This window comes from Morchella sextelata, assembly GCF_020137385.1.
Source record: "Morchella sextelata strain SCLS chromosome Unknown scls_2, whole genome shotgun sequence".
In the NCBI taxonomy this organism is placed as follows: domain Eukaryota; kingdom Fungi; phylum Ascomycota; class Pezizomycetes; order Pezizales; family Morchellaceae; genus Morchella; species Morchella sextelata.
This window is the reverse complement of record NW_025408617.1, coordinates 3,458,432-3,483,034: the sequence shown is the minus strand read 5'-3', so window position 1 is coordinate 3,483,034 and position 24,603 is coordinate 3,458,432. Positions and strand designations below refer to the sequence as shown.

General features: G+C 48.3%; 9 protein-coding genes across 9 annotated transcripts; 2 read left to right on the top strand and 7 right to left on the bottom strand.

Annotated features, from left to right (window-relative positions):
* Positions 1–73: 73 nt before the first annotated feature.
* On the bottom strand, positions 74–776 carry H6S33_006173 (uncharacterized protein; the record flags this gene model as incomplete). Its single annotated transcript, XM_044837599.1, has 2 exons — positions 74–575; positions 655–776. The coding sequence occupies 2 exons, from the start codon at positions 774–776 to the stop codon at positions 74–76; spliced, it is 624 nt and encodes a 207-aa protein (XP_044699482.1).
* Positions 777–2,037: 1,261 nt separating this feature from the next.
* On the top strand, positions 2,038–3,138 carry H6S33_006172 (uncharacterized protein; the record flags this gene model as incomplete). The annotated part of the gene is made up of 2 exons (XM_044837598.1): positions 2,038–2,904; positions 2,977–3,138. 2 exons carry the CDS (start codon positions 2,038–2,040, stop codon positions 3,136–3,138), a joined length of 1,029 nt encoding a protein of 342 aa, XP_044699481.1.
* A 1,436-nt stretch (positions 3,139–4,574) lies between these two features.
* H6S33_006171 (uncharacterized protein) lies at positions 4,575–6,672 on the bottom strand (the record flags this gene model as incomplete). The annotated part of the gene is made up of 3 exons (XM_044837597.1): positions 4,575–5,369; positions 5,422–6,386; positions 6,450–6,672. The coding sequence occupies 3 exons, from the start codon at positions 6,670–6,672 to the stop codon at positions 4,575–4,577; spliced, it is 1,983 nt and encodes a 660-aa protein (XP_044699480.1).
* A 3,226-nt stretch (positions 6,673–9,898) lies between these two features.
* H6S33_006170 (uncharacterized protein) lies at positions 9,899–10,900 on the bottom strand (the record flags this gene model as incomplete). Its single annotated transcript, XM_044837596.1, has 1 exon — positions 9,899–10,900. One exon carries the CDS (start codon positions 10,898–10,900, stop codon positions 9,899–9,901), a length of 1,002 nt encoding a protein of 333 aa, XP_044699479.1.
* A 1,232-nt stretch (positions 10,901–12,132) lies between these two features.
* On the bottom strand, positions 12,133–15,120 carry H6S33_006169 (uncharacterized protein; the record flags this gene model as incomplete). Its single annotated transcript, XM_044837595.1, has 3 exons — positions 12,133–12,693; positions 12,746–14,638; positions 14,749–15,120. The coding sequence occupies 3 exons, from the start codon at positions 15,118–15,120 to the stop codon at positions 12,133–12,135; spliced, it is 2,826 nt and encodes a 941-aa protein (XP_044699478.1).
* A 943-nt stretch (positions 15,121–16,063) lies between these two features.
* Positions 16,064–16,752, bottom strand: H6S33_006168 (uncharacterized protein; the record flags this gene model as incomplete). Its single annotated transcript, XM_044837594.1, has 4 exons — positions 16,064–16,092; positions 16,140–16,356; positions 16,406–16,440; positions 16,500–16,752. The coding sequence occupies 4 exons, from the start codon at positions 16,750–16,752 to the stop codon at positions 16,064–16,066; spliced, it is 534 nt and encodes a 177-aa protein (XP_044699477.1).
* A 231-nt stretch (positions 16,753–16,983) lies between these two features.
* H6S33_006167 (uncharacterized protein) lies at positions 16,984–18,403 on the top strand (the record flags this gene model as incomplete). The annotated part of the gene is made up of 5 exons (XM_044837593.1): positions 16,984–17,278; positions 17,371–17,465; positions 17,526–17,617; positions 17,671–18,163; positions 18,218–18,403. The coding sequence occupies 5 exons, from the start codon at positions 16,984–16,986 to the stop codon at positions 18,401–18,403; spliced, it is 1,161 nt and encodes a 386-aa protein (XP_044699476.1).
* A 519-nt stretch (positions 18,404–18,922) lies between these two features.
* On the bottom strand, positions 18,923–20,269 carry H6S33_006166 (uncharacterized protein; the record flags this gene model as incomplete). Its single annotated transcript, XM_044837592.1, has 5 exons — positions 18,923–18,980; positions 19,040–19,151; positions 19,210–19,878; positions 20,012–20,144; positions 20,255–20,269. 5 exons carry the CDS (start codon positions 20,267–20,269, stop codon positions 18,923–18,925), a joined length of 987 nt encoding a protein of 328 aa, XP_044699475.1.
* A 1,675-nt stretch (positions 20,270–21,944) lies between these two features.
* H6S33_006165 (uncharacterized protein) lies at positions 21,945–24,271 on the bottom strand (the record flags this gene model as incomplete). Its single annotated transcript, XM_044837590.1, has 6 exons — positions 21,945–21,953; positions 22,020–22,436; positions 22,524–23,075; positions 23,330–23,589; positions 23,644–23,805; positions 23,866–24,271. 6 exons carry the CDS (start codon positions 24,269–24,271, stop codon positions 21,945–21,947), a joined length of 1,806 nt encoding a protein of 601 aa, XP_044699474.1.
* Positions 24,272–24,603: the final 332 nt, after the last annotated feature.

The window sequence follows — 24,603 nt, the reverse complement described above, 5'->3', positions numbered from 1 at the left end:
GCTGACCAGGCTGGTACTCGGGATCGATCTCGTGCAATCCCGCCTGCGTCAGCAGCTGCGGCATCAGGGGGGATCAAGCCACTCCCATTGCCGCATTGCCGTCTCCGCCGCCCTCCAGATCGAGCACGGCCGTCGAGTGGAAGTCGGTCTCGACCGTACTGAAATGCGCGGGGTTGAAATACTCCCAGAACGAGATACGTGTGCCCTCCAAGACGGCCGCAAAGCATCTGTCGTCGTGGCGCATGGCCGCCGCGCATCTCGACAATTGTTCCATCGAGGGTATCAACGGAGCGCCTGCTTCCGTGTCCTCGACAAACACGTGCTCCACAAATCGAGGCTTGTTGGCCAGGCGCTCTTCGGCTTCGGTGAGTCTGAGCACAACGTAAGGAGCCTTCATGGTGTTCGGGGGCCCGACGCCAAACCCCGCTGTGCTTGAAAAGTAGTGTGCTAGAAGCGAGTTGGTTATTAACGGCCCGCGCCTCTCTGAATGGGCGTGGATTCTATTGAGGGCTACACCAAGCACGCGCATATCTCTGTAGAAGGCGGCCATTGTAATGGTGGTAGTATCTGATAATCTACAAGCTGTCAGCGTCAATGCAATAATGATGGTTAGATTATCATCTCCAGAGTTGGTTTGGGGTAAAGTTATTATACCCTTGATATAGCTGCGCTGGAGTATCGAACGCGGCGGTGAAGTACTGTGGGAGGAATGTAACTGTCCCGTACCCATCCCCTACGGGCAGCAAGCTCAAGCTGCCTTTATATACTCCTGTCATTTTAGAGTTATCCGCTGCGGGGTATGCTTATCTTCTCCTCTCTACTCTACTCTACGGCTTCACCTTACGTACCACTGTGGGGTGGGCTATGCTATGCTGATCATTGGCCCTCCTCAGCGGTGTAAGTAGTACAATCCTGTTTATGATACATCCCCTCGCTCGTTGCAGCAGGAGCGGAGACATATGAGATGCATCCCGTCACAGAAACGAGTTGGAGCCGGATTGAGCAGCTGTCTGGTTGCCTGGTCTTGAGTTTCCTTGCCAAAACTTCCTCCTTACTCAAGAGGAGCTGCACAAACAACAGCAACCATAAGAATATTTTTGAAACATGGCGGTGATAGATCTGCTTCTCAGCTATCTAGAAAACCAAAGATCTCTTGAGTCGGGGAAATATTCATCTAATTTGAGGATTTGACTGCTAGGTACTCTGGCTCCAAAACTAGAGCCGGCTCTGCTGAGTATGTACATGTACCCCTTCGTGCGTTCCGCAGATAAAGCCATATTAGGCCCACGATGTGATGGCCAATAATTCTAACTCTCTAGATATCTATATCCAGACTGCCAGAAACGGTGACTTCACAGCAAAAATTAAAGAGGTAGAGTGAGGGTTAGGTTTACTACTACTGAGTAATACAAAAAGGCTACATCTAAAAGCTGCCCTCTACTAGCATCCGGTCGTGAAAACACACGAAGGGACATATGCATGTAGTGGATGGTGGAAAGCACGTACAGTAACAAAAATCAGCCCTTTTCAAACATGACTTGTAGCAAATCAGTTATGACTACAAGTATGTATGGTATTCTCAAAAGATGTGCCAAGACCTTGAATACATACATTTATTTGCATGGGGTCTTGGCAAAACCCGCTCAAATGCTGAACAGCCTCCCACATATTTGATCAACAGACTTATATCTTGGAGTATATGTTCATCTACTGTGTATCTCCCTATCCTGAAAGCCTTTAATAAAGAATTGGAGGTTGGGGCGGTGGCTTAGCTCCTCTACCTGCATGTAATGCACCTACATGTATGTACGTACCGTACTGTCGGTGTTTGACCTAACCTACCAACCAACCTCCACCACAAACCTCCAAACCCTCCCAGATATCATATTTAAATATCACGCGAATTACACTCAAACGCAAAAGACCTCTCACTCACCTCGACACCGCCCACCTATCGACCCCTACCAGAGCCGCACCTAATCCGCAACTCCCCCGAGTCCACCACCACCACCACCACCACCACCGCCCACACCCGCAATGCCACCAAAACGCCCCCGCCCCGCTCCCGCCAACTTCGCCGCCCTCCGCCACTACTCCCTCACGCCGCTCCCCGCCAGCACCACCACCACCACCACCACCCCCACCCCCTCCTCCACCTCCACTCCCACCCCCTCCGCCGCGCTCACCACCGAGATCCAGTCCCTCCGCCGCCTCATCATGGACCAAGAACTCACCCTCTCAACACTGCGCCAGCAGCTCCCCTCCCCCACCCCCACCCCCACTCCCACCCCCACCACCACCACCTCCCCCGACCCCAAAACCAAGCTAAAAACCCTCAAAGCGCGCAAAAAAGCCCACGACACATCATTCGCCACAATCGACCACCTCCCGCCCGCCGACTCGCCGCTCAACCTCCTCCTCGCCTACCGCTCCGTGCTGCTCGTGACGGCGCGCACGGCCGAGTCGCTGGTGGCCGTCAAGGCCGCCATTGCGGCCGCCACTGCAACGCTGGACCGCGAGGTCGCGGAGCTGGCGCAGCAGCGGGCTATTACGGGTGCACTTACCGCGCGGCTCGAGCGGGAGGAAGGGTTGGGGGGTGGTGAAGAGGGGGAGGGGGCAAGGGGGGTGGCGGAGATGGTGAAGCGGCGGAAGGAGGTGGGGAGGCGGACGGCGGGGGTGTTGCGGGAGGCGAGGTGGTTCGTGGGGGGGGTGTTGGCGGGGATGTTGCTTGCTGAGGAGCGCGGGGGAGGTGTTGTTGGCGATGTGTTGGTGGAGGAGGGGGTGGAGGGGGGCGGGGGGGCGGGGAGGAGGAGGGGGGAGAGGAGGATTGATGAGATGTGGGGGCAGGAGGGGGGGGAGGAGCCCGAGAAGAGGGTGGCGAGGGAGTTCATGGAGGTGCTTGAGGTCAGTTCTTCTCTCCCCTATTCCTACTACTGTCTGGCTGTGATGTGTGTACTAATGTGTGTGTGGATGTAGGCACTGATGAACGCCGCCCTCGAGAACGACCCGTACATCCCGATGAAGAAGGACACCGCGATCGTGCGCTTCCTGGTCAGGGCCAAGGTTGCGGCGTTCCATCCCAAGGACGCCAGGAGACTGCGGTTGGTGGACTTTGGGAGCAGCGTGGAGGATGGGTAGTGTGTGGGGGTATTGGCCGGCGCTATGGTGTTTTTTTTCCCTCGTGTTTTTAGATAATGTAATTAATCAGTTGGCTTTAGTGGACGGTTTTAGCTGTGTTCTTGGGCGTGGATGTGCGGTTTCGTGGTCTTGGTGGTTATGGGCTTGTAAAGCATCTTTGTGAATTTTTATGAGCTCCGCCGTTATAGTGCACGTGGTGGTGGTGATGAGATAGCTATGTGTACCGTAGATGTCATGCTCAGACTTGGTGGCTCGATAATATAGATGGGCTTCTCTGATGTAGCTATGAGCACCGCAGGTCTCACGCTCAAACCGAGGAGCTCGAGAGCTTACAGGACCCAAAATCGTTATACACAAGACAAGCTAGCCTGCGCAGGCAATCCATCCAGACCAAACTTAAGCGCTGTAGATGCACTCGGGATAAGATACCAGCATCATAATAGGTCCAGCATACACACTATATAACAGTGCCTTCAACATCCACTCGCAATGATACCCGGATGTGATAAACGCAACAGATGCCCGACAGTGGCACTAGTAGTGTGGCCATATACACGGGCGAGTGATATCCAATGACGCACCAGCGCCCACCCACCCAATTACATGTACCCACCCAAACCAACTAGTGCCAAGACAGAACACAACCCACCTAGTATCCACACCCCCATGCACAGCCAATGAACGCCGCCTTCCGGAACGGGGGATAATCAGGGGCCCGAGGATGACTGCCTCCTAGCATTACATCCGTGGTTGTGGTGCTCTACAGGTGGTTTGGGTTTAGGCTGCGGTTTGTGCTGTGTTTTGATAGTTGGGTGGTTGGATACGACGAGTCGACAAGTAGACAAGTAGACAAGTAGACAAGTAGACAAGTAGACAAGTGTGCGAGTGATATACCATGACCGCACTCACCTCGACTCCCTAACTCTAGCTCTCCGACAGCCAATACCAGCTAGCTCACACTACTGCAAGGATTCTTGCTCTCACATTTGCACACTCCACACAGCACAGACACAAAGACCAGACCAAACCAGACCAGACCAGGAAGTACTTTTCATTATATTACCCCCTACCTAATGATTACACACCCCATACCCCCCCATACCCCCCCATACCCCATTCCCCAGCCGCCCAGCCCAACCCATGGCCACCAAAGAATACAGCGCGCTATAAATGGACAAGACCGCTATCTAACAACGTACCCGCTCATCGTATGCTACTAGAGGAGCATAATATAACCGCACCCAAGCCCACCAAGAAAGCCAAGAAAGCCAAGAAAGCTCAACGGAAGAAGAAAATAATACTAAAAAACAATATAAACAACTAAAAGCACCAAACTAAAAGAACGCCCTTTCTACCTACCTACCTACCAATTTCAACTACTAACCACTAACCACTAACTAATTACCTACTTTTCGCCCCCCCGCCCCCCCGGGGCACTAACACTTCAAATTAACCCCCATCCTCGCCTCCTCCTCCCTCACCTCCAGCATCACCTGCACCCCCACAAACAAACACCCGCCCACCACCATCATAAACACGCCGCCCTCCCACCCGCCCAGCACACCCCTCATCAAATCCCTCAACCCATCCACGCCAATCGCAAACCCCACAAGATTCGCCGCCATCATCATGAGACAATTGGCCACGCCCCCCAGCGCACACAGATTACGATACAGCCTCTCCCTCCCCGCAAACCTCCTCTTCGTCACGATCCTTCTTGCCACCAGCTCCGGCAGGATAAACAGCACCACCATCCACCCCCACGCCAGAAGCTTAAAACTCAAATCGTGCCACAGCGCCACAAACGTAAACACGACCACCATTCCGAGCACCGGCCGCGTAGAGCCGCCAAGGGGGACATAGATATAGCGGACAGTCCATCTATTATACGACCTATGCCACGCGCGCCAGAAGCTGACTGCCGAGTAATTATTGCTCATGCAGCGCAGCATATTCTCCGGTGGGTCAACCGCGTCGAGGAGACTCCACAGCCGGAAGAAGCGCCACGGGATCAGCAGCTTGAGCCAGATGATGTGCAAGTTGAAGTAGCCGATCATTGACAGCTGCGCGGGGGTGTCGCCGGCCCAGGAGCCGCGACTGGCAGTCTTGGAGATGGCGACGACGTAGGTGTAGTGCAGGATGAACTCCATAACGAGGATTGTGAGGAGGAGGCGGAGGCCGTATTTTAGGACGTGGCGGGTGGGGCCGATGGTGGGGGAGGGGTAGCGTTGCTGTACGATAGTTAGTAGGGGTTCGCCGGGGGAGAGAAGGGGAGATAAATACCTGGTAAACAAAGTCGTTGAACGTCAAGATGGGGCCAGCAAGGTATAGCGGCGAGTACAGCGCATATGCAAGGTAGCTCAAAAAGCCATAGTCCTCATACCGCGCTGGATGGTCGATGCGCTCCCGCTCCGTGAGCTTCCCGGGCTCCAGCGTCTTCTTCTGCACGTCCGCCATCAGCCGCTGGTCATTGCCGTCATCGTCACCGCCGGTGCTGGCGCGGTCCGTCGACACACGGCGCGACTCCTCGTCGCTCCGCCGGCGGTGATGGTGGTGCCCCGGTGGTGGTGGGGTGGTGCTGGTGGTGGCGACAGCCGTGAATGTACGTACCTCGATAGCGGCGCCACCGGCGGCGCCCTCCTCGCGGCGCTTGGCGGCCCAGTAGTGGTCGAGGTTGTAGGAGATGAGGCGCAGCACCGTGATGTTGAAGCTAAGGCTCCAGCGCGGGAGCAGGCCGCCGCCGAAGGCCTTGTCCATGGCTTCGCCGACGCCCGCGCCCTCGCCGGCAATGAGCCAGGGGAGGATCGTGGCGAAACGGTAGCCGTCGCAATACTCGTTGGCGAAGAGGACGGCCATGTTGAAGATCCATGTGAGAATGGGGTTTGCGATGGAGGTGGGGTGGAAGAACGAAATGAGGTAGTTGCCGGTGAGGATCACGAGGATCTTGACGACGCTGAAGGCGTGCAGGGCCGTCAGGAAGATGAGCGCAAAGAGGACGTCGAAAATGTTGCGGCGCGTGATGTTGTGCGAGGCACGGTGGGAGCTGGTGACGGGCGGGGGCGGGAAGACCGTATTGAAGACGTAGTCAAAGATGCGGCGGAGAACAGAGTGCAGGGCCAGCACGCAGAAGAGAATCGGCATGTTGGAGCGGAAGGACCGGAACTGGTGGTCCGAGTTGTCGACCTGGCGCCCGGGGATCCATCCCGGTGACAGCAGGTGCTTGTATTTGGGATAATTTGGGTGCGACTCTGCGGGGGGGGGGGGGAGGTCAATGCAGTCCTCCTCTCAATGATGGGGGGGGAATATCACACCTTGGGAGAGGTCAATGGCAACCTTGAACATGCTAGACACGGCAATGGCAAAGACAACGTAGTAGAGAAAGAACTCGGGGGTCTTCCACCGCGCAGGGCCAGCCTCCTCGCGCACCTTCTTGCTCTCACGGCTCTCGTGGGCGGTCTTTGAGGTGCCATCAGTGAAGCGGGAGTCAAGCGTCTCCAGCGAGAAGATGTCGCGGAGAGTAGATATCAGCCGCATTGTGAATGCAGTGACAGGGCGGAGAATATGGGAAGAGACGTGCCAAAAGGAGTTATTAATTAGAAGCCCAAAAACCAAAGGAGTGCTGTTGTTGGTTGGTTGGTTGTGGATGTGGATGTGGATGTGGATGTGGTTGTTGAGTAGTTGTGGTTGAGTGGTTGTGAGAAATGCACTTGACTGGTAGAGCAGTGCTACGGACAACTACTAATTACTAAACGGACCTCTCTGGCTGGACTGCGTCAGGGGGGACGGAGTGACAGCAGCGCGAGAGTGACAGCAGCGCGAGAGTGACAGCAGCGCGAGAGTGACAGCAGCGCGAGAGTGACTCTGGGCCGCGAGTGCAAGAGTGAGTGTGTCTGAGTGCAAGCTGAGTGAGTGAGTGCAAGCAAGCAGGAGTGGTGCAAGTGTCTAAAGCAGCAGCAGCACAGATCGGACTGCGGCTCTTCCACCGCCAAGAATTCAGGGGTCTTTTCCTATCCGTCCAATCCCAATGCGTCGAGAGATGTCTACTCTGTGAGTCTACAGCTGCCACTAGGAATCGTGGAATAACAACCCAATCCACAGAAAGAAAACCCTCATCTCCATCTGCACTCGGAACACACCCGATTGTCGCTTCGGAGCCTGGAGCCATCTACAAGCGACCGTGCTGTCCAATCCCGGGGGACACAATATGCTTAAACCGCGCAACGATAAGCATTCCAGCCCTAGGTTACCCCTGGACATGCCAACCGGCAGCGCGGCATCATTCGACAGCTCTCACAATGCAGAGCATCACCGAGCCGAGGCATCTGAAATATGCACATAGATTACCGATCGCCCACTCGGGGCCAAGCGTGGTGGTTCGGACCCGACACATCCGGGGATGCGAGTGATGGGGTATGATGGGAACCCTAGCCCTTAGGTATTTCTTGACGATTGATGCCAGGGCGCACACCTTTTTGTTCTGGCCTATCAAGGATCTAGCCTTGAGCCGTTTTCGGTGAGTTACTCTCTTTTCTTCTGCTTTAATTGGAACGCGCCTCCCCCCAAAAAAAGAATTGGGACTATATTTTTTTTTTTTTTTTTAGATCTAGAATGCACTAAACTGCATGCCGTAGCTTTTATATCAGCTAGTGCAGTCCGCAAAACACATCTAAGCTAGGTAATCTCTTCCTCACTTTCAACTTTTCGAGGCTGGGTTATATAAAGGGCCGGATCTGTCCTTAAAACTGCAGTAAAAACACTAGTCACGGGTAACTTACTATTGTGCAGATATGGCCACGGAAGAATACACATGGTGAGATTGAGCGAACAAGACTGGTCGCGGGTTAGTAAAGGGATCATCTTTCGCTCTTATCATGTCTCTGTCTCGCCATCTGCTTGTCTCGCCCGTAGAAGGTCTTCTCATTCCACACCCTCCAAGCTGCAGCGCCCACAAACTCCCACACGATGACATCGTAGTCTTCACCATTGATTTACGTTGCACTTGAACACAGCATTACGTCAAGGCCCACAAACCCACCGAAAGAGCAGCCACCAGACACAAACAGGTACTCTCAATACTCAACACCAGCCAGGTGTTTTGTATAGAGGGTATCTATCAGAGCCTCGTCCTGTTCGTTTCGTGTGGTTGAGATCTAAAGGTATCAAGTTGGTTGGTGTAGCTTTAGCTATGGATTAGAGCCGGAAGGGTGGGGACGAGAATTACTAGGGGACAAAGAAGGAGGTTAGGTATTGTTGTGATTCTGGCGACATTGGCGACATCGGTGACTTTCTCTGGCCAATATGGTGATGATGTGTTATGGTGGAGGAAGAGGGCGGATGGGCGGCATTAAATAGTCGACGCTTGTCCACATGTAGGTTTCAGAGAAGGTACAGGAGATCCGGACGGCAGACATACGCTTCAATACCACAAAAACACCGCAAAATGCCAAGAAAGGTTTCAGAACCTACCCCCCCAAGAAAAGGGACGGAAAAGTTTAGGTTTGGGTTTTGGTCTTCTTCATTTTACACTTACGGAGCACTCAACCCTGAAGAGTACCACACAATTTGAATCTGAGCACTCGTTGCTCATATGTCTAGAATCCCCAGTATGTGTAAAGTAGAATCTCACACCCACTCCTCAAACGCACCACACCTTAAGGGCTTCACCTATCAATAAGCATACTAGCGGATGTAAGGAGTACCAATACCTCTAGACCTTCCAAAACTACACTTTACCAACAGGGCCATACTTGCTAATGTGGGAGCTAGAGCTAGAGCTAGGTGAGTGTGTTTACACCCTTCCCTCGAGTAAACACTCAATCACGAACGATCACTCGCGCCAAGACACATGGCACGGAATACGCCCACACGCCCTACCACGGGATTAGAGATTCTCAAACAAGACACCAAGTCTAATATACCAATAGTTACAATGGGGCGGAATTAATACCAGTCACAGATCTAGATCCATTCGCAGCTATGTAGAAGAAAGCGCTCTATCCACACTACCCAAAACCACGCACACCACCACCAACGGCAGCATCATATATACCGCTCGACGTGCGCACACCGTACGTAGTACACGCATACCAAATTAATTCTACATTATGCAAACAATCCACTGCCCAATAAACAATTACACCGATGCCAACACCAACTTACGGGGTGTTATGGCTCATGGGCCACCTGGCCGGCCTAGCTAGCTAGCCCGTTGGCACCGACGTTCGATCTTTTGGATTTAGATTACACGTTGTGATATTGCCCCGGAAAACTCTACATAAGGGGGGTGTGGTGGGAAGGGTTGTCAGTGGAATAGCTGGGACCTACTTAATATTTGGTGTATCTGTTGTATTTCATGTTAACCTGACTCGACTCCTCGGATGCTATATGTATTTTCTGGTCTGAACGAACTGGAAGCTCGAGCGCGGTACATACATGCGATATCTTCTAAACTGTTCCAGTTTATAAACGGATACGTATAAGAATAAAGTATAAGAGATTGAAGAAAGAGCTAAAGTTCCCAAGCTTTGATCTTGGTTTATAATATACATATAGAGGATGTACTAGAACATCACCAATAACTGTGGTTGCTAGGCCAAACAACGGAAACTGGATCTATCAAAAACCTTCTCGGGAAATCCCTCGATAACCACTCCTACACATCTCTCTTATTCATGATAAGAGGATACTCCTATCAGAGTGTCTTTTGAAACAAAGACCAAGTCGTCGGGACATACAACTCCTCGCTATAACTCTAGTGCATTTATTTCCTCTTATACCTACGAGCGAGTTCTTGGAGAGCTGGCGGACCCAGTGGATTGTTCTCATTCAATCTTCTATAACCAGGCGGTTTCGGAACTCCGTACACAGAATACACGACAGGCGGTATTCCATTTCTAGCCCATTCTACGAATAAATGATCCGAAGTTTTTATAGCTGCCGTGACGAATTTAATGACAGTTCTTATCCAATCAAGAATATGGAACTCATCATCTGTTCCTATGGCTTCCCGAAACTCGATTGTTCCGTATGTGCTCAAGGGGGTAAAGTTGTATTTGAAGTATCTCGAAGGAATATTTTCACGGGGTTTTTCTCCATCTATAGCTAACGCTGCAACGACTCCGTTGACGTTGTAAACAATTTCATCAAGATTCGATCCCTTGTCAATTAAAGAAAGCGCCTCTTCGTCCGACAAACCCACTAGTGGTAGAGAGTTGCGACATAACTGCATCCTGAAAGGCCCTAGATCAGTACACCTTCGACTTTTGGGATGAAAATGGGACATATGTCTCTCAAAAATAAATAATGCTTTTGATATACGCCTTAGCTCTGCGAGTGTGAACGACCTATCCGCAATTGCTATATGAACGTGAAGCCCCGTTGTCGAGTTAAAAGAAAGTTGGGTTCCAGCAAATTGAGCGGCACACCTCATACTATCGCACACCCGGGGAACCACCCAGTTCCAAGCCTTATTTCTGAGTATCGGTGTTGCAATCTCTATCCGCCCATCTGAACTGTCTTCAGATTCGATACTATCGTCGGTTTTTACTTGAAAGAATTTAAAAACTTCGCGGCGCGCGACCGGTTCATTGATGGCAATTCCTGTTTTCATATCATCGGCCAGTGTCTTTAAAGCCTGAGAAACAAACTCAAAGCGATCTCCATGAAAGTGTTGCTGTCCTACTAAATAGGGTATAATCATTTCTATCTCGATACCGATTGTGAACTGATTCGGATTTATACCAGGAAAATCTCTAGGAGCCATAGGCTTGGGTGGTTGTATGAGGGAGCGGTGGTGTTGTATAAGAGATGCGTGGACCCTCGTATATAAGCTCTTAGCTTCCGCTATCATGATCAATGCATATATGTTTAGCCTTCATATTCTTTTCACAACTTCATAGGTGTAAAGTACTCAAGTAGTTACATGTAGTTATATCTATACCCCCACAGTAGAATTAGAGGTGTAACTATCGAAAAATGACGGGTCCCCTCAATTGATCAAAGGTGCTATTCCTGGTATTGATTCTTGGTGAGAAACAGCATCGTAGACCCGATATACCCGAGAAAAATTCTGTTCCATGACACTTCACGCGTCCTAACACGTGTTGAAGAAAATTCACCGCGGATCTTTCAGGCGTGGCTGCATGTACTTGCTTAATAATAATCAGTCAAACGTTCAGACATGGCCTCCTAAGTCCGAGTGATGGATTATGATCGACTCATGTATCGTCTGAGACATTATTTTGCGGATTGCGGTTTTAAAGAACACATAAAATTATCCCAATACGAAGTGAAAGGCCCACAATAGTTGATTGTGCTGTATAAATTGAAAGGCGAAAGCCGGGCAAGGACAAAGATCGAAAAGAGGCACCTGAATTTATGAACCACGTGTAGTACATGTATGCACCTGCTGAGATCTTAGATTGCCTATATTGACAATATTGTCAGGATGGAAATATACGCCTGCTACATGCATTTAGATTTAGTACCAATATCCCAGGCTTATCATCGTTCCTTGACTATATACATGTATGTAAGTGCATATCTGATTGTAGAAATGATTTACATACCACGCTAACATTGATGTTGCGGCTAGCTGTTCAGGAATTCACTCTCGATAGAAGGACAGGCTGAATAAATTTAACGAAATGAACTGAATTTTAGCAAAGACAATCAATGTGCTCCCTGTTCGCCGGTCCAGATGCCCCCACCATACCCTCCCTTACTACATCCTCTCATGGTCATTCATTATTGCGTAACAAAAAAAGAGAAAGAATGCGCAATCGGTTCATTTGTCCAAGACCGCAACAAAAAACCAGTGCGCAAATATTAAGAGAAAACGAAGAAAAACAGAAAGAAAAAATACTTAAAACGCGACGACACGAATTCGTATAAAAAGCTCTTATCTCTTCTTGTTAAAATTTCAAAGCAGCAAGATAAAAACACACTTGAACCTGAATCCCCGCATCGAGCAGTCCTCAGTTCACCACCCAAACTTTACAACTTTCCACTTCTGGCCCTAAACACCGCTACCTTATCGTCATAAAACAGTATTTCCCTCAACCTCACCCTTACTCCCCTTTCCGACTTCTCTTTGACCCATTCCTCATCCTCGCTAGAGTCTTTCTCCCCCGCACCTCCATCGGCGTCTGTATCTGTTTCATCCCCATCATCCGCATCGTCATAATCGTCCTCATCCTCATCAACATCGTCCTCATCGTCAACACCATCAGAATCCTCTTCACTGTTGGCTCCAGGTGGTACACCCGTAGTGCCAGGTGCCGTGCTATTATGTGTTACCCCAGGAGAAATTGCCGTATCAACATCGGAAAGATCATCGATTCCATCCGAGGATCCACCATCTTCAAGAAGCTCAAAACATTTACTCATTACACCCACGTAACAAAGCTCGATCTCGGGCCGAAGGATGACAGTATTGACGATTTGTTGAGCCATCTCTTTTGCCTCGAACTCAGTGATGTGAGGGCCGCCGCGGACGTAGTGAATATACAGAGAACGTAATTGCTGCATCAAGGGGAGGCGTGTGAGGAAGTAGTGCTTCGAAAAGTTAGCTAACTTTTATCGGCTCTGATATTACGAGAGAACATACCCAATTCTTCCAATCAATGGCCATTCCTAATTCCCTTAATTGCGGCATCTTTCCACTGCCTACAAACGCCAAAACCTCCTTCTCGAAAATCCATTTTGCGGCATGATCTCCGCCATTTCCCACATTACTATCTATCAACAGCTTCTTCAAACTTCCTTTATGCCTTCGTATCGCTGCTCTATATATAAATTCAACTGTGACAATACTTGAGAAATTTGGCGTTTCTTGTAGAAACAAGACTTCGAGGCTGTTTGGAGGTAGGGTGTCCCTGATGAAATATAGGAGTTGAGGTGTCACAGTATCTGTATGGAGTTTCTTTAGACGAATTCTGTAGTCACTGGGCCCTTGATACAATAAACCCCGTGATCGATGGCCAGGAGATGTATGATGGAGCAGGTACGTCGATTTGTTAGGGTTTTGGTGTGGAGAGAACTTCTGGCGCAATGCTTTCCAGAGTCGATCATGATCGTAACAGTTCAGAATCGTGAGATTGGATAAACATGTCCAGTCTATGCCTTTTATTAGAACGCGAACTGAAATTGGAACTCGTTCAAGCTCTAGAGTCTCGAGCTTGAGTTGCCGGATTGGCTTCTCTTCTTCTGGCTCGGGCGTCTTTACTTTAGCTGTTCGTGGGGCCACCGTGGGAGGTACTGGCGCTGCCTCCATGGCAAACAATGGCGTTGGTGCCGGAGTAATCGTAGCTGCCGATGAACTAACGCTGGGTACGGTTTCTTGTAATGCAGCTGGGCCAGCAATATTGTTAGATGGGCCAGGATTGTTAGGATTTGGATCAGCGATGTTGAAAGGCAGCGCAGGAACCTCAGTACTTGTCAATCCATCAGGGCTTACTATAACCATATTTGTGTCCGCTGATAGAGTTACTAGAGGCTCACTCGACAACGACAATAGGTCTGTAGATGAAATAGATCCCTGGGCTGATGTGACTGGAGCTAAGGGTGCCGCAGGTTCAACATTAGCATCTGCGTTCAGATACACAGACGCCAGAGCCGCTGGAGGCATTACTACCGTCTCCGAAACATCAATCAAATTTGCTGCAACACTCGGAGTACTTAAATTCGCTCCCTCTACAGTTCGGGTAGATTTCCTCCTGCGTCTCCCTTCTTCCAGATCAATGATCCTACTCACAATGACCCCTAATACACCACCGACAGCGGGTAAGGCAGCTGGTAAAGGCCCGCCAATACCGGTATTAATGCTGCTCGGAATCTCGTCTAGATCCCTAATCCATCCGCCAGATGGAGGAACATGGCCCGCTAATCCTAGTCTCAACTCCCTGAGAGAGTCAACGGAGTTTTCAATCGCATAGCTAATCTCCTCCAAGTACTGCCTCTCATCAATATCCAATACACTCAAGCTCCGCAGTCCCTTAAATCCCTTGAAAGTCGGCGTTTCCACCCTTCTCCGGGGATCTTGAGATGTCGGTGTAGTGGTGTCGGTATTATCGTGGAACCTGACATGGACATTCTTTAATCTGCCATTAAGATCATGGAGAGCTTTGAATACGTCCCGCAGTACCCCAGTCGGCATGTCCCAAGAAAAGGTTTCCAGAGAAATCATTCTCGTGATCGCAAGGCAAACTAGTGTCCCAAGCATCTTGCCCCCTTCTTTATTGATGTTATAGTCGCTCACCCATTCTGCTGGCCCATTACCTAGGGAGAATTTCTTCACCCATCGTGCGTAGTCATTACCCCGTACTCCCGCTGCAACAAGGGTTGCGAGACCATAGGTCAACGCATCAACCCCGGTACGGTCACCTGGAGTGAGAGCATCTGGCCAAACAATATCGAATCGGGAGTAGATGTGTGGGATAGCAAGAGCATGCAGACAGTGACATGTAAGGGATAGATTCGTGAGGTCATTCGTGTGGTTCACCTACAACCTGTCAGCCCCCAATAAAAGAACAAAGTGAATACGAATGGGATGAACGACGCAATGGTAAAAATAAGTTGAGCTATTGTTGATTGCGCATAAATCAGACATACCTCCTTAACGATTTCCTTCAACACATCCACTGGTAGCTCGATGAGTGTTAATGGCTTCTTCTTCTTCTTCTTTGGTTTACTTTGCGTGAAGGGTGGTTTGAGGTCTGTGGCTAATATCGCCTTCTTGATACACGGAGGTGTTATCGGTGCACCCTCCCCTTCCTTCTTGATTATCTCTTTCCCCTTAGCCCTCGATGAAGCTGGTACCCCTCCAGCGGGGACGAGTTCTACCAACAACTGCTCCTCCTCTTCACCCTCTACTTGATCCTCTTCCTCTGATTCCGCATCCGTATCCTGTCGGAATAGCTCGTTATCATCATCGAAGCTCATGCTCTCAAAATCTTGTGATTTATTTCCCGACACGCTGGCCATTTTTACCCCGACTTATAGCTCTGTTTCCGTCCGTGCTATGTTATTTGCGATATAGGCGAGGTTGAAGATGGGGGAATCGGAAGGTTTGTTGCAGAGAGGTAAGCGAACAAGAGAGCGGGAACGATTTTGAGGCTCAGCGAGGGACGCTGCCGGAATCGTACAGGCGGGATGCCTAGATGGGCAAATGGTTGTGCGAATTGTGCACCTGTAAAAGGCTCAATACCTTCTACAATAAAGATAAAGAAACTAACGATAAATAACGCACTAGTAATTAGATACCGGGAAGGAGAAAGAGTTCGATAAATAGTGCGTGGTTTGAACTGCTTTGCTTTGGCTTCTGCAAAAGAGGGGTCACGCAATGGGCTTCGCAGAGGTTATGTATCTTGATAGCTGATTTGATTACTGCAGGTGAAAGGCAAAGCAAGAGGAGATGATGCCAGATGTGATGCGATGTATGTTCTATTTATGTATGTAATGTCGTGAATGAGAGGAGCTGGAGGAGGCGTTCGGTTCGAGTGGAGAGCAAGCAAAACAAGCAACGGGCTACCTATGATATCCCCAGAGGCCGGGTCAAGATTGGTGGGTTAGGGTTTCTGGTGTATCCAATGGGGAGAGTGAAGCTTCATGGTGCTACAGCAGGTTCGACTGGGATGCTGATCTCCTCGGCGCGGGTTTAATGAGGCCGCTAGAAGCCTATCATGGAGCTTGGTAGCTCACTTGTAACAGTCTACAAAGCGTGCCTTACGAAGTCATCTTCTTCCTTGTCTAGTCATGTTTCATTTACCATGCACCGAGCTGTACCGTATGGGCATAAGGATATATGTAATTAATGTATTGATATATCTATATCTTGAATAAGTGTATCCCGTAGAAAATAGAACCCAACTCCAGAGGTATACTTTTAAAACCCTTCCCAAATACGCAACAGTAAAACTCCTTTACACTAGGTATAAAACTTATTACACCTCGTGTCTGTATGCACAGCACCACATTCCAACCCGCAATACCTTGCCGCGCACCTTTGGCATCGATATTTCCCCCAATACCCACAAATCTCACAGAATACCCTCTTGGGTTTTGTGGGGGGCGCCGAAGCCGCGGCCATGTATCCCAAAGGTTGGCCTGCGTCCTCCTCATCCTGTAACACTCTTGCTTGTGCATCTGATAATCCGGATGTTGGGTGAGAAGGTGTCGCTGCCGCGGAACCGGTAACGCTAGGGTGCAAAGCTTCTTCATCTGCTAAATGGTTTGCGAACGTCTTTTGGGAAGCAAGAATACGACGGACATTTTGTGTGCTGCTTGCTTTCGCCCTATTAGAAGCTATCCGTCTTGTTAGTTATAATCAGCTTTTTACAATCGCTGCAACTAGGAGCACTCACATCGTCCCCCCTTCCCTTTGATTGGAATCGGTATATTCACATCCCTATAGTTGTCATTTTCCAGCTCCAATATCCTGGTATTGATTTGCCGTTGCCTTGCTGCGCTATTCTCAAAATTATTGTTTCGAGTCGCCCGAACACGGGTCGCCACCGGTAGTGTATTCCTATGGGCGAGGGCTGGAGGAAGATTTGAGTAGGTCCAGTTTGGCCCACTGGTAGTCGAAGACGAAGGGAGGACTTCAATTGTCGGCATTGTGGTTATGTGAGGTTTGGAAATAATGGGAACGCCCAAGTCAACAGCTTGCTGCGGCTCCATAAAAACATCACTTTAGGGCTGAGGGTTGCCTGATAACCCCTGCTGACACGTCCGCCAAGCCTCGATAGCAACGTCACGTAGGTGGAGCTCCAACACCACGATACCCCACTATACGATCACGACCTTGAACTATCCTTCTTCCCCTGCCCGTCCGCGTTTTGTACAGCTATGTCGGGCAATACTTACATGCTAGTCGCCCTTCCTTTCTCTATTTCTCGCTCGAACGACTCGGAAGATGCGTTCGCTGAACTCCAGTCCACAGTTCCCTCTGATGCGGGGACCATCTCGCGTTTCCCAATTCCGGAATTCAAAATTGGGACGCTAGACGCGCTCGTGATTCAAGCAGATGAGCTTGGAAAGCTAGACGCAAATGTGGAAGGCGCGGTAGGAAAGGTTGTGGAGGTTCTAAGAAGTATAGTTAGCAGCCCACAAGAGGCAGAAAGACACAAGACAGTTAGTGATAGTATGTTGATCCCTTTGCGGGATATAGTGAGAGAGAGTGGAAGAGAGCACTATCCAAGATTGAAGCTAATCTGAGTTTGAGCGCATTTGTAGAGCCAGTGGAACATTATCTGAGGAGCTTCTCGTGGAATAAGGTCAAATACCGTAGCGACAAGTCAATTGCGGAGCATCTAGATGCTCTACAGAGGGTAGCTTAGCTTTCCACCGCATAAAAGGACCTTCAAAAGCTTATATGTATATTGTTACAGGAAGTATCTTCGCTCGATAACGACATCAAGACCAAATACACTGCCTACCAACAAGTCAAAAGCAATCTTGTCTTGGTCCAGCGAAAACAAACGTAGCTTCCTATGTTCTCCTAATAAGCTTATCTTGCTAATAACATGCTCACAGTGGTAACCTTTCTACTCGCTCCTTAGCCTCTATCGTTAAGAAGTCAGACTTTGTACAATCTTCCGAGTACCTCGAAACACTGCTCGTCGCCGTCCCTAAATCCTTATCCAAAGATTGGCTCCGCACCTATGAAACACTAGCCCCCATGGTCGTTCCACGCTCCTCCAAAAAGATTTCAGAAGACAACGATTACGTTCTCTTTTCAGTAGTAGTGTTCAAAAAGCATTCTGCCGAATTCATCATCAAAGCCCGCGCTGCCCGATATACCCCTCGTGAGTTTAAGTGGAGCGAAGGAGCAGAGGAGCAAGACAAAAGAGAGGCGAGGGATGTCGAAGCCAATGAGAGAAGATTATATGGTGATACCCTAAGGCTTGCGAGAACGGGATATAGTGATCTATTCATGGCCTGGGCCCATGTCAAGGCGCTCAGAGTCTTTGTGGAGAGCGTATTGAGATATGGGCTACCTTTGGAGTTCATTAGTGCTATTATCCAGGTTGGCTTCTCTCCCTCCTTGTTCGCACACGGGCTTCTCAATTAACCAAATTAGACCAACCCAAAAAACGCAAAACATGTCAAGAAGCCCCTCGACAAAGCTTACAGCTACCTTGGCGGCAACGCCTTCGGCCGCGACAAAAAGGGGAACATCAAAGACGATGTTGGTGATCTTGCCGCCGGGATCATGGGAGATGCGGAGTATCCTGCTTATTGTTATTTTGAATTCGAGGTAGCGTAAGTTGAAGTTGCGAGAATAAGAAGCTGGCTATGATATGATAGATACCTACATGTAATTGAATGGTGTGAGACTAAATGAGATGGGAAGAAAAATATTTTATAAGCATGTTGTATATAGCATTTTTGTCGCTATTAAGATTTACATTTTGCTTCCTCAATTACTGAACCTATAATACGTAAACATCTGCTAGGCTCGTTTCAAAGTGTCATTTTCCATGGGCGACAAAGGTCCACGGCGGATGATCCCACCGGGATGGGTTCGAAGTCAGGCTCAAGGACAAAGCGGGAATTCTTTTGATTTTATCCCAATATGAAAATCCTATTCCCCGTACTGCCTTCACGATCCACTAAAAAACCCATGATAAAAGAAAAGAAATCCCCCACCATCCCGTTGCCACTATATAAGGATCAAACGATCGCCCTTTTCCATCCCTCTACACCGAAAAAAGGAAAGAAAGAAAACAATTGGAGAAGTAAGATACTGTAAAATAAGACTTGAATCCCGCATACCGACCGTATTTTAAGCTTGTTGTCTTCGTCTCTTTCCAACGGTGGCCTGGAAACCAGTCTTGATGGCACTATGATATAGAAATATTAGTACTGCGCAAGATAACAATGGAGCAGGATAAAAGCATACGCAACGGAACGTCTGGAACCACAGCTGTTGCAAGTAACGAAGAACAATCTGTTTTCTCCCTTCTTGAGGTCGGTGTCAGGGGACTTGCAAGTCCTGCAGGTAACGTATTCCACTGCTCTTCTGTCAGTTCTTGATATCATGGGTAAACGGACAACTAGAGGGAAACGCACGGATATAACGTCTGAGAACGTTCTCCAGCTGTTTTTGCTGGAATTTACCCCTAATGACCAGACGCTTGCTTCCGTCGACGCTACCACTGGTTCCCAATTCTGCAAATAAGAACTGTGTAACGTGTTCGTCCTGTCTCTTCATACGCTTGCAAATATCCGAGATATTTGCAAAGATGGTCTTCTTGTTTCCTTCTCTGAGCACCTGAGGTGGCGGGATTTTGTAGCTTCTTCGTCCATCGCCAGTAAGGTCTGGGTGCTGTGTCCTCAGAAGAGTAAAGAATCGAGTGAGTAAGAGAGGATATGTCAGGTCGACGGTGCTCTTGGAGTTCCAGACACCTGTTCCAAGTAGAAGGTCGCCAGCATCTTCGGGAGCAATCTCTACGGCGGGCTCGGCGGCCTCATCCTCTCCTTCAGCGCGGGGAACCACACCGGCCTCAGCAAGTTGAGCCTCGAATTCGCCAGCTTCGGCGGACTTCTCCTTGGTTGACTTCTTCTTTTTCTTCTTCTTGAGAAGAGCTGTAGGGTCAAACTCCCCCTCCGCTGCAGGTGCCTCTTCGCCGTCTTCCTCGACCTTTTTGCTACTCTTCTTCTTCTTTTTGAGGCCCTTGAAGAGCTCTGTTACCTCAGCAACAGGGTCTTCTTCGTCAGCTCCGGCAGTGGCAACTGGACCTATGGTATTGATAGGTGTTAGTTTGGTACTTGATTTTTGTTGAGGGTTCGCAGAAGGATAGAAGAAACAAAGAGCATAAATACAGAAAGAAATAGTACAGGATTGAATTTAAAAAAAACGTTCAAAACATACTCAAGCTGTGGCTCTGAGCGGTAGTCTTATCCTCACCATTGGTATCGTCTTCGCCGTTCTGACCATCCTCAAAAGTAACACTCCTTCTTGGTTTCTTCCTCTTCAACGCCGAGGGGTCGAATGCAGGAGCTTCCTGAATCAATTATTAATATCTACTCCCCATGAATGGATATGGCGAAACCATGAAGACACTGTCGATGGCGATAAACGCCAAGTCCCCAGAATGAGTGGGGCGGAACCTACTTCATTATCAGACATGATTGCGATCTGTCTCTTGTTTTTCCGAGATGAGACTAGTTCGTATCGCGGAAATTATTGATGCGTTTGTGTGAATAGATGGAAAGATACGTGAAGTTGAGTTGCGGTGGCGGGGTTGTTGAAATGACTCCCACAAAAAAGTTAAGACCAACTGGATTGGGTTTGACAACGAAGATGAGGTGATGTGGGGAGAGAGGGCTTAGGGCTTGTTGCTAGCTTATATAATCTATTGAAGTCTCACTCGAACAAATTGCTTGCAGTACTAGCACATATTTACGTTCCTTTTAAACATGCTGATGTTGTAAAAGCAATCACATCAAATAGAAGACAATAGCAGCCTTTTTTTTAAAGTCAAGATTTTAAGCGCCTTGTAGATACTGGTAAGGGCCTGTTCGGTCAACCGCAAATACTATGGCATTAGGCCACAATGGACATTACTATGGTATTACCGAATACAATGTTCAATTGACCACAAACCTTTGTAGAAATAACATACATTTACATGATAAACGCCTCCAAACATTTTTATTCCAAACACCTACATGTGGTGCGCAACCCTAACCTCAACCCCAATTCTCCGTCTGACTACTGACGGTGGATATAAAAATTTAATAAATGAGTTGGTAACAGTGTTTATGGGGCAGGTGTGTATTCGCAATCAATGGAGAGTTATAGTCGTTGGTGGGGTAAATGCAAGTATGTCCATATTACGTTAGCAATGGCTACTCACATAAATTATTGGCTCGACCAAGCACTTCAATACTGGGGCAATATACAGTTTTGCTATGGGGACGAAATACCACGAAACCGCTCACACCATAGTGTTGAATACCACGCCCGCGCGACTGAACAGGCCCAAAAGTTCGTTTATGAGTGTATATAAGATCATATAGTTGTTATGAGGGAATAGAAAGGGGAGATAATTCGATCGAGAATGCGGGTATCTCTTCCTGGTGTTCATGATATAATACTAGTAACCGCTGTATATTTTCCAAGGCACTACATATAGCACTTCCGGGCTTGAGTGGGTTACAGATATTATTACAACAGTGGAAATATACAAGAAATGATCGATTTACTAGTTAGTATCGGACTCATCTACTGAGCCTGTGTTATGTGTAGGAATATGTAGCTATGAACGTATTAGAGGTTTATTTGGTAAGTCTACATGTGGTCGAGACAACGAAATGTGGTTTGACACTTCACTGAGGATCAAAACCTCGGATTGTTGAACCTCCGTTGGTGTGTTATATAGATAGGGAAATGTTATAAATTTGCAGATGGTGTGGGAAGAAGAACTGAATTGGTATTGCTTATCCAAAAGCGCCATTTTCAATAGATTAACGTTGTTTTATGAATATGAAAATAACATGCTGAACACAATTCATTTCCTCAAACGGCGTTTTAGCCGCCCCACAGGTCCTGAATTATCTCCTGGAAGGAGGGTTCCCGAAAAAACGAAATCGTTAGACCGTCTAGCCACATTAACTACCCTCAGGTTAGTTTATTATGTATGTATATGGAGGCCGAGATTTGGCCTCATATATGCGAATTGGTAACCTAGGGCCCCGGCAAGTGTTGATTTCGAGTATTATTTTTTTGGTTTCGTAAAATGGCAGGTGAGCCGAGAACTATTGAAGAAATATTTCGCGTGTAGATACCCCGCGGGAGAAAATTAAAACATCTAGGTAGATGGCATTAGTTACGTATATGAAGAATGCATTAGTGCTGTGAAAATAAGGGAATTTACCGCTCCCCCAATGACAAATAATCTCTCCTCCTCTCTTTTGACCCAGTTAACAATTGCCGTCGCTCCTTTGGCAAGCGCATTCCTATTTGCTCCGGCGCCGGCCACGCAATAAAGCTCAAAGGTAGGCGTAATCCAAGATAAAGACACAGAAGAGCTGCGGATGCAGTGATGGACCTTCAGATGCGCGTTCTTTGCATGGACGGCAGAGTGAAGTCGTTGGTACAGGTTCATCAACCTTCTTCGGGTGATAACGGTATAGAAATGTGGCTCGAATGAAGGCATAGTGAACTGGACATTGGCACGAGATTTGTACAAGAAGTGTCTTATAACGGTACCGGGAAGCACGTCGGTTGTTGTATAACGCCCGCGTGAGACAGCCTCTTCCACAATTTCTACACACCCAGTTTTCTCCAGTTGCTGCACCATAGGATCAAGTTAAAATCTCCTCGATGATCAAAGATTGGAATAGGATAAGCTCGCAGGAAAGGGGAATAAAATTTGTACCTCAACAACAACCTCCTTGACCTCCCTCATTTCAAAGAATGCATCCTTATCTGCAGATATCAATACCAGGGCAATTTCTTTCCTAAAGAAGCAAATATACGCATGCAAAAATCCTTTACTGTTAAACTTCGGCAGACAAATAGGAGTCCAGTGTTCCCCTCCATCTCTAAAAGTGCTCGCGTTGAAAAGCATCGAGAAAAGTAGTTGAAGATCCGGGGGATGAAGACTATGTCGCTTTGGTCTTATTACACTTACAAGACGCTCGTCCGCAATCACCAACCCATAAAGTAGTGAAGATGATCGAGACTTGAGGAGGATATTATTGATTTTCTCGCGATGATGTTTGCGCATCTTGACGCATTCCAGGGCGGAGAGAAGGATTTGAGGAGATCCCCTAGTCATAGCATCAGAGAGGCCGTCAAGGAAAACCTCAGTACCCCCAAGGAGGCGTCTAAGGTCAAAGTTTTCACGGGTGGCAAATATTTTCGACAGCTGACTCAGAGTGAGTGTAGAAAGGACTTGGGTATACAGAGCGTCGAGTTGAGCTCGCAGCTGGTCAGAGAAGTTAGTAACGACCCTCTGTTTGAAACTTGAAATATATTCCCCTCAAAAGATATCTGGTTACAGTGCAAGAGCTTTGGTAATGTTGAGGGAGACCGATCCCTTTGCATTTGTATTGGCGCTCTGGGGATAATATTTTGAACTTGTTCCAGACTCTTGATGTGAAACGGAAGCCTCAAACTAGGGAGTGTATATTTTCCTGGGAAGGAGTAATCTAGACTGATAGAAGAACGAAATTTGTATACCTGTGAATCTGACTCCCCCATTGAAGAGATTGCAACCAGGTATAGCGGTCCTTCAGCAACTACCGCAAATCTATGTTTCCCAGCACTAAAACATTTCAGAGTGTCGTCTCCATCTTGGAAGAAAGATATGATAGCCTGTATGACGCCCATGTATCCGGAAACGACGGTTTCATCTCCATATCTGCTGTAAATCGGTTTCCCGGCCGAGGAGAGGATGAAAAAGTGTTTCTTCCGCGCTCTCCACCTCGCAATTAATGCTTCTGTTTCTTGTCAGCAATCATTCGTATATACAAGTTGGCTCTGGGCAGATTTACCTTCCTCCAACCCCTCCTCGTCACTACTCTCATCCCATCCTTCATCCTCAATATTTCCATCTGAAAACCCAATCCCTCCCTGACCTTTACTTCTCATTCCTAAGAACCTTCCTTCACTCTCGCTGAGTATCTCACCCAACATACTCTCAACGTCATTGTCCCCTGTATTTAATGTCGGCACAAGGCTAACAATACTATTCGTGTCACTAAATGACGGAGCACCTGTAACAATTCCACTACCAGTACCGGAGCCAGCTCCATCAGTTTGGTGAGCATGAACACCCTCGGGGAGGGAGATAGCAGTTGTAGCTTTGGCCTGGAGGCCCGGAGTAGAGGAACCGCTTGAAGTCGCGGAATGTATATTCTGTAAAGAGAGAATATTAGAGGTTGCAGAGTCCAGTATTGGACGTGGAGGTAATGGCGGTGGAAAGTAATCTTCTTCCAGAGCTATTCGATTGAGTGCATCTGCATCCAAAGCCGTAACGGGCTGGTAAGTTGACGCACGAGGGGTTGCGATATCATCCTGATCGTCGGAGCTTGAAGAGGATAGAGGCTCGACATTTGGTTCTTCTATTAATTTCGGGTTTTGTGCCGAGTCTGGCTCGTGTGAAGGTGCTGGTGAATCCATGTTGTGTATGACCGTGCAGGGTGCACTGAGGCTTACTTATGAAGCTTATAGCATGTTCTTAGTAATCATTGAGTCATCATCCTAATCAGCTAGACATAGCTACATGCATACAGTAGCAAAAATCGTGGTGATATTACTACTGCAGTGCTATAGCAGCGCTGCGGCATTTCAAAGAATGCATTTGCAGGACTGCTCTGTGCTTTAAATGCCTAAATGATCGTATAAAATAAGGGACATAGAACTAAAAAAATATTTTTCAAAATTATTCCCCAGATCTTTCTAACCCATCGATGAGGGAGATGAATTCATAGACTTATTGACGAACTGGATTA